Source organism: Puntigrus tetrazona, chromosome 14 (assembly GCF_018831695.1).
Source record: "Puntigrus tetrazona isolate hp1 chromosome 14, ASM1883169v1, whole genome shotgun sequence".
Classification (NCBI taxonomy): Eukaryota; Metazoa; Chordata; class Actinopteri; order Cypriniformes; family Cyprinidae; genus Puntigrus; species Puntigrus tetrazona.
The window spans coordinates 21,950,983-21,959,530 of NC_056712.1; the positions used below are offsets into that span (position 1 = coordinate 21,950,983).

At 34.1% G+C, this 8,548-nt stretch overlaps 2 protein-coding genes across 2 annotated transcripts; one reads left to right on the top strand and one right to left on the bottom strand.

Moving 5' to 3' along the window:
* Window positions 1–853: 853 nt before the first annotated feature.
* On the bottom strand, window positions 854–1,763 carry LOC122357536 (EF-hand calcium-binding domain-containing protein 9-like). The gene is made up of 3 exons (XM_043256936.1): window positions 1,628–1,763; window positions 1,305–1,453; window positions 854–1,075 (listed from the first exon to the last, which is right to left on the bottom strand). Exons 1-3 carry the CDS (start codon window positions 1,761–1,763, stop codon window positions 854–856), a joined length of 507 nt encoding a protein of 168 aa, XP_043112871.1.
* Window positions 1,764–4,105: 2,342 nt separating this feature from the next.
* il12ba (interleukin 12Ba) lies at window positions 4,106–7,660 on the top strand. The gene is made up of 9 exons (XM_043256424.1): window positions 4,106–4,319; window positions 4,728–4,824; window positions 4,954–5,214; window positions 5,666–5,768; window positions 5,834–6,012; window positions 6,085–6,248; window positions 6,476–6,585; window positions 6,734–6,779; window positions 7,236–7,660. Exons 1-9 carry the CDS (start codon window positions 4,317–4,319, stop codon window positions 7,347–7,349), a joined length of 1,077 nt encoding a protein of 358 aa, XP_043112359.1. The 5' UTR covers window positions 4,106–4,316; the 3' UTR covers window positions 7,350–7,660.
* The last annotated feature ends 888 nt before the right edge of the window (window positions 7,661–8,548 follow it).

Sequence of the window (8,548 nt, forward strand, 5' to 3'; positions counted from 1 at the left end):
CAGAAATTAACATAACCTGAGAAATTTTCACTTGAGTAAAAAACTAGTCTGGAATACGTAATAAAGATTCACATATATAACCGATATCATTCTTAAATACTTCATTGTCTCCTCTATTTTACTTTTGATACATACAGTTACTATAGTTTTTCCTATTTATGACTTCAGACAGGAGTCAGAATAAACAGAAGACACTTCATTTTTTATTTCTGAAGCATAAATTACTGAAGTAAATGAAGTTCATCTTCTTCTTTCACAAAACACGTGCAGATGTCAATGAGACGGTGTAGTTTGCCAGGTTTTCTCTTAAACTTCTTTTGGGCATCCATGCACATCACGGTAAACTTCTGAAACTCACTTAGATTCAGGCACTGTTGGTAATAAAGATTTCATTTTAGATTTACTGCTCTATTATGCAAAGGTTGTTCTTTGATCCCACAAAAGCCTACATGAATAATATTTTCCAAATTTGTCTGAAATTGATAACCCTGTCTGTACACACTGGAGGTGGTCGCCTGCCATTAGCTTGTACTTTTTTTGTTTAGGATAATTTTTTTTTTAAATTAGCATTTAGGTGTTTACATAAATGTAACACTTTTTATATATTTAACATCATAAAAGGGCTAGCCAATATGATTGCCACTTACACATCCTCTATACTGAAGACTAAATGGAGTCAAAGTAATGAACAATTCTAAATGATCTTGTAATTTTGACAGGGAAAAACACTCAATTATCAATTATTAAATGCATCATTCGGTGGCTAAAGACACACCTTTAGTCACCTAGTGCAATATTTGGTGGAATAATAATTATAGAGGATTGTACAGTGATGTTAAATGCTGTTAACAGATTAACTGTTAAGCAGCAAGCACTGGTAGTTGTATGACATCTCTACCTCGTCCCCAGTGATGTCAAACTGGTTCAAGATCTTTTTGAAATCAGAACCCTTGAGGTTGAAAAGGAATCCGGACGCCTTAAACTCTTTCAGGTTGATGGTTCTGCTACCGTCCATATCCAACAGCTCAAAGACAGGGAGGAAATGGTGACAGATGAAAGTCTCTTCCACATCGTGCTACGTACACATAAACACTTCAGCACACGTGATACTGATCACAGCCTCTCAGAAAACAAACACAATGATAAAGGCATAGGAAATTTGACAGTAAATGGGGTTTTTCCTACAGCATCAAACAGAGGAAGTGCTTTTTGCTCAGATATTGTGAGGCCTGCATGACTGTGGTAAGTGTGGAGGGGTTGTTTTTTTTTTTGATGTGGTCGTGTTTTGTAAGATAATGTCTTACTTGGCTGCTTAGCAGAATGCAGACCATCATATAAAACTCCTCAAAACCAATTTCTCCATCAGTATCCCAATCCAGCATGTCGAACGTCAGCATGATGTTTTTCTTCCCCATTGTTGTCACATGCTTCATGAAATGGTAGAACTGAATGTCTGAGGAAGGGAAAAGAAAAGCACAATTATTCCAGACTCTGAAATTCCACCGTAACAATGTATCCACCTATTGCGGATTAATAAAAAATTACATTAAAAGACTGATTAAAAAATAGATTTGTCTGTTGTTCTCGTGTTATGAAAGTGCGCACTAACAAGTAATTGTATTCTTACCATTCAGTGTTTTTTTCCCGTGAATATCCAGAAGACAAAAATAGTCATGAATTATTTTAGTGTTGGTGAGTGAGAGAAGGCAATGAAACTTGTTTAAATTCAAATATTCGAAGAAAACACCCTTTTTTAACTTCATTTTGCTCTTTAAGTTAGACTAATGTTAACCGTTTCCACTATCAATAAACAATTACGTTAAATGCTGTTACCATGGTAATTTGGAACTTTACGTACTGCTTTAAAATTTGAATCATAATCCATTTAGCTGCAATCATTTCAACTTAAAAGTATATTAAGCTGTGTGTTTTAAAATATCGATTTGAATTATACGGAGCCCCTTAAGGGACATGGTGGGGGAAAAAAATCGGGTGGGAGGAAAAAAAATTCAAATATTTTGCGTTCTCCCGAGAAACTAAAAACTTTGCGTTCTGTCGTAAAACATATTCGAGTGCCCTCGCGAACGTTTTGCGTTCTCTCGCAAAACTTGTGTTCCCTGGCGGCACGTGTGTTCTCGTGAAAGGCGGCAGCGTGGCCTTTCGCGCTTTTGTTGGCATCAGTTCAATCATTTTTTTTCACGTAATATCCTTTTCAGTTGTCTTTCACGCGAGGAACGCAAAAGGTTAAAAAAAATTGACAACCTTAAATTCTTTATGAATATTTGATGCTGCTGACATTTACACTCACGTACATTTTAAGTGAGAGAACAATATGTGAATTAACGTTGAAACCATCGTCTTCGCTTCCATTTTAGATTCGGTGTCACCGGAGGTGTTAAAAAAAAAGAACGCTCTAGACAAGACGGCCAGACGCTCCCCCGCCATCTCCACAATAGACTGGATACATAAGACTTCTTCAACACAGCGTGCCATGTTTCTAGTGATTTCCAGTGTTGCCAGTGATTTCCAAATGATTTACTTGTTTTTTTTAACTCTCAGTATCACTCTCATTAACACTGAAAAATAAACATTAAAACCTTTTTTGAAAAAAGTGGCTAATGTGTGGTTTATAGACAGCTGATGTTATTGAAGAAATCTTTGCACAAGAAGGTGAAAGTAAAAACAAACAAAAAAAAACGATGGCTAATGGTTATTGTGGGGAGATAATTTAATGTATTTTATTAATGAAAGTAATTTAATAATAATAATAATAATAATAATAATAATAATAATAATAGCAGATAAGAAGAATGTAATAGGCCTACATTAAATGGAAATAATACCAATAATATTTGACAGTTGTCATTAGTATATTACTTATAGCAGTAGCATATGAGAAGTTACCACAGAAAAAAAGCAAAATATACGGTCATTACTTTATCTCAATTAATTTTTTTTACACCCGTTAGTGTCTAGTAGCTTATACATGTGAGGCAAAAGAAGTGAGAATAAAGGATAAATTAAAATTCATAGCATTTAAACAAGTTCTGCTAATGTATTTGAAGTTTTCTACTGGATGACTTAGGGTAAATATTATGCACATTACTTTACGGAGAGATTACTACTAGCTACATCCTGCCTTATGAACAACTATGTACAAGTTTAGTTACAAACTAGCTAGTAGTTACTAAGCCTCTAGTGTGGACTTAAGGTTCTAAGAACTTAAAAATGGCTGGTGCGACCCTACCCTGACCCGCTTCAATACTGATATATCTGAACATATCTGAAAATATTCAATATAATAGCATATAGGTAGTAGCCTAATATCTTGTAATAGCCTATATTTAGTAGTAGCCTACCTACAGAATACAAATTTTAATTTTTTTTACATTATGTTGTATAATTCTTGCACTTCATCAATGTGATAGCATAATGCATGAATGCACGCTGTACAATGTGTCCATGAAAAAAAAAAACTGCAAACAAGAAATTATTTGATTTCGTGGTTTCACTCTATTGAGATTAGGGTTGTTATTGATAGTTTAATACATGCTTTAATGGGACTCCTATTGTTTGTTTATTAAAAATCCACTATAAAAAATGATGTTGTTATTTTTAAGATTTTATAATAACAGCGTTGGGGAAAAAAGGCCTACTGAAAGTTCTGTTTTGTTTTTTCTTTCTTTCCTTCTTTTTTCTATGTTATCTGGGTATTTAAATAACTTCTCATGTGTCAGGCTGAATAGTGTCATCAGGATTTAATGTGAAGTTTCTTATCAGTAATTTTAATGTGCAAATATCACTCAATGTGATTATCTGAAAGGAAAGGGGACTAACCCAGTTGTAAAATGGAAAAACCAGCGGATAGTAGGGACGAGCAAATCAAACAGTAATGCAACCAGGTAAACCATCATCTGGCTTTCCGATGAGCACTTGTGGCAAAAATACCCAAGGTGTTGGAAAACAAATATTGACCTAATATCTTTCCCGAGAATTGTATTATTATCATTTTTTTGAATGATACACAGAATGAATAAGCATGTTAATGTATATAAATAGTTCAATATTAAAGAAGAGAGAGGCCAGTGAGAAGACTCAGTGGAAGTGAGAGAATTAGTGATGATGTCTGAGAACAGCTAAGGTTCTGGAGTTGCTCATGAAGGGTTTGGTTCCTCTAACCTGCAGTGGATTTTTTTTCTAGCCAGGGAAATTCTGTCCTCCTGACACGTTACTTATAGGCTTGCATACTAAACACAACAACAAATCAAAGTCAGTCTGGTTGTGGACGTTAATCTCGTTGGATTTTTGAGTGATCTATGGTAAGTCTTTTTTTTTCAAAATTATTTTATATTATTGTTAAACGAACCACTTGACTATTTTGTTGAAATATATATTTTCAGTATTTTTATTGCATATTCTTACAACCTCTTACCAGCTGTACTTTTCCAGAGTGACCTGAAAACACATCACTATATCCTTTCTACTAAAGCCTAGAACCATTTATTTAGGATCCTTAGACCCATTAGGGCAAGTGCAGACACCTATAGGTCCCCCAGCTATCCCTCTCTCATCAGTGTACATGAATTTTCCACCACAATTCTTCATTTTGCTTTCTTAAATGCACAACTGTACAGTTAACCGCATTTTATATATTTACATCATTTTTTTGATCTTTAAGTGTATACATTGCAATCTAAATTGTTCTCTTTTTTTTCCCCCACCAACAGATGTTGTTTCTTATTTTGAGTACGTTGTTGTTTCTCCAATCCTCTGCCGACGGATCCATCAAAACAGCTGAGCGTTACTGGACACTTAAACCAAATGGTTTGTTTGTCTGAATCATGTCTAAATAATAATAAAAAAAAGCAGTTTTTTTATTTTATTTTATTTGTATTAGGGCTTATATTGTTATATTTGTGCTTCTCGTGTTGTCTTTTAATTGTCTGTCGTCAGTGCTCGTGGTGAATGTCGATTCAAGTGAAGATGTAAACATGGTGCCACTTACGTGTGGAGAAGCCTATGAGGGGAAAAACATTACATGGACCAGAAACGATGAAAATCTGAAGGATCAAGGGAACAGGGTCGATGACACAGTGGAGGCTTGGAAGGGGGGCAACTACTCCTGTTTCAACAGTGAGGGATCCTACCTGAACCATACACTGGTGCTGGCTCAGTGGACCTTCAGGAAGTTTATTGAGAATACTCCTGGGAAAGGTACAACACTCTGTTACATTGTATAAAATTCTCATGGTATTAATTGGAAAAATGTCAAAATGTTTTAAGTAAAAAGGTAGAATTGTCAAATATTATCACAAATAAAAATTGTATTTATTTAAACTTATATATATATAAACAACATTTATAAATTTTATATGACATTATAAATTGCTTAAATTAAATAATAAATTGAAAATGTAATTAATAGTTTAAATATATTAATACATGTATCTGCTTTTGCTGAATAGTTTAATGCATTTAATTTCTAAATAAAAGTATCATTTAAAAAATTATATTAAATGTATTTGTTTGATTCTACAGTTAATACATTTTATAATGTGTATTTGTTTATTTTATTTTAATACATTTGGTTATAAAAATAATATTTTCTAATAATTGGATTTAATAATAATAATAAGTATAATTATTATTACTGTTACCAAACAAGGTTACATCGATTGTACAACAAATAACTATGGAGGTTCCTTCAAATGTAACTGGACATGGGCTGGAAACAGGAATGGCCATGTCGTTCATTTTAAAGCCTCACGGTAAGTTTCCCCTATTTATCTTGTAAAAGCATGTGGAGGAAAAAAGCTAACCGATTCTGTTCCAGCATTCAAGGTGGAAGCAACATCAGTTGCAGTCTGGATGATGGAGGAGCATCTATCACGTGCTTAGACCATGACTACTGTCCCTATGCAGAGGAGGTGGTGCGCATCAACCTGACCGTATACTTCAGAAGCAGCTTTGTCGTCGAAGCCTACAATACAAAGTTCTACATCATGGATATCGGTATGCTCTCAAAAACTGTTAAGAACATTCAGTCAGTCTGAATAGAAAACAATCTTTTTCTCCATTCCTTAGTGAGGCCTGATATGGTGCCCATTAATAGGATCAATAAGACATCTGTAGAGGTCAGATATCCAAACTCCTGGAACACACCATCGTCCTACTTCCCTCTCATGTTCCAAGTGGTTCGCTGTCGCAAACGTGAAAAATGTGACTGCTCCAAACCGAATTTTCAAGAGGTGATCCCACACCCATACAGCACACACTGCTGGTCACAAACACCTGGAATAATTACATTGCGAAATAGGCTGAATTTATTGCAGTAAAAACTGCCATATTGTAAAAAAAAAATTACAGTTTAAAAAAATTATTCAACGGTTGATATATTTTTAAATCTATTGATGTGATTAAAACTATTATTATTTGTATTCAGACCTGGAAATATATTAATATTTGTTTTGCTCAGATTTTGTTCACACAAAGTCACCAGCTGCCAGTGACAAAAGGGATGTGCGTGTGTGTGAGAGCCAGGGATGAATTCTGTAATTCCTCTTGGAGTGACTGGAGCCAGTACAAGTATGTATATTTAACATTTTATTTTATTTTTTTAGCAAACAATTAATTTGCTATTATCCTATTTAAATATACTTATTGCTTTATTAATGTTTTTAAATGTAACCTTTCTGCACGCATTGTAATGCAAACTTTCTCTGTTCCTTTTTAGATGCAAAACCACAAAAAACAGCAGGAAGAGGAACCGAGAACTAAAGTTAAAGACGCTATAATTTATTATACATCACTAAATAATTTAAAAAATCAATTTAATACAATTATGTTTTCTGTAGTTGACTGAATAATGGCCTTCTTTGGTCATATACTGTGTAGTTAAATACAAACACATAGTTTGTGTTCTTGTAATAATGTATTTATCTATACATTGTTAAAACACTATGATGCTATTAAATTAATTATTTATAACTGTAGTACATTTAACTGTGTTACTTGTATTTATCATGATTGCTGGTGTCTTTACTTGATTATATAATACATAAAACATCTATATACTCTTAGTTCAGTTTTGTCTTGATCGCATGTTTAGATTTAAGAAGTGATTTCATTTAATGTTTCACGAAATCTGAACTATCAGTGTGTATTGTGCTAAATGTCACATTTTTGGACTTCGCTAGGGTCCTAATTATGTGCAAATGTATTTTCTTTCTCTGTAGATCACACATAAGACTGCTCGCGACACGAATTTCTGTCACATGTGGAGCAAAGCGACATGCTATTCCCCCCATTTCAGCAAAGCTCAGACATCAAATCAAAAGGGAACCACCTAAATCAATTGATCGCTAATTGTTGTGTGAAAAACAAGTATTGAAGCCTGGAAAAAACACGTGTAATGCTATGAGTGACATTAACCACCATGAATTGCCTGTTGTAAAAAACACAAGGGCTGGGTTTTTGGAAATGACACAATTGGTGCACCGCTAGCTAATTTTGAGGAATTTACCCAAACAGACCTGTCATTCATTAAATGACGCTGGTAAATAACAACAAAAAAGACTACAAACAAATAAATAAATGAAAGGTAATTATCATTACCTGATCTGATCGGCTGTGAATAGAAACAGACAATCATTAAGCTATTTTAAATGAAAATAAATAATAGATACTATAATTTAAAAAGAGCCTGTACGTTGTCTGTATTTATTTGGTTAAATGCATTCTTTAATATGTCTGGCTAAATATTTGTCCCGTTTATCCAGAGAGTTTTATAAGACTGAGACAGAATGCTTTGAGAAGGCCACAGTCCTTCTCTATCAGAGTTAACAGATTTTTTCAGGGCAAATGTGACACAAAACCTTTGATCTAAGAAGCATTTCCTCAACATCATTCTAAGAGACATTGAAAAGGGTACAGATTACTGACCCACTTATGAAGTATAGAGACTAAAAGAGAATATTGGCTCACTCCCTCTGGGACATGTGCTCTTGCTGGTAGGCTGATAGAAACATCCACATGCTCATAATTAAACGATTTACAGTCTATATGTAGCAAACACACCTTATGTGCGTATAAAAAAAGATAATAATGCAATTAGGTACAGCAGACAAAGTCTCTCTAATCTCTCTGTTACTCTTTTAGTGTGATTTCACAAATTAGTTATAGTTCACTAAACAGGGCTCTTGTTTTTGAGACTATTGTTTGCTGTTGTGGGTTAACTCGTGACCTGTTGTATTATATTACTGAATGGACATTTACTGTATATTCCTACAATGGCAGTGCTACATCATACTCCGTAAATGATGCCTAATCATATGTTTATACAGAAGGGAAGTTCACATCAACAGAAGTGAATAGATAAACCAGCTGCGGCTTCACCACAAGAGGAGAAATTACTAGGGGTTTGGAGAAGATAATTCCCCATAAAGCGTGATTAAGGTCATCAGTTTTTAACCACATGTTTTGTGTGTGTGTGTGTGTGTGTGTGTGTGTAAGCAGGGAGAGAGATCAAATTTTATTTTTTATTTCATTC

Coding starts and splice junctions, on each gene's coding strand:
- LOC122357536 (XM_043256936.1), bottom strand. CDS start 1,763: ATGAAGTTAAAAAAGGGTGTTTTCTTCGAATATTTGAATTTAAACAAG. Junction 1,454..1,627: donor CGGGAAAAAAACACTGAATG/GTAAGAATACAA, acceptor TCCCTTCCTCAG/ACATTCAGTTCTACCATTTC. Junction 1,076..1,304: donor GCATTCTGCTAAGCAGCCAA/GTAAGACATTAT, acceptor ATGTGTACGTAG/CACGATGTGGAAGAGACTTT.
- il12ba (XM_043256424.1), top strand. Junction 6,249..6,475: donor CCAAACCGAATTTTCAAGAG/GTGATCCCACAC, acceptor TGTTTTGCTCAG/ATTTTGTTCACACAAAGTCA. Junction 6,780..7,235: donor AGAGGAACCGAGAACTAAAG/TTAAAGACGCTA, acceptor CTTTCTCTGTAG/ATCACACATAAGACTGCTCG.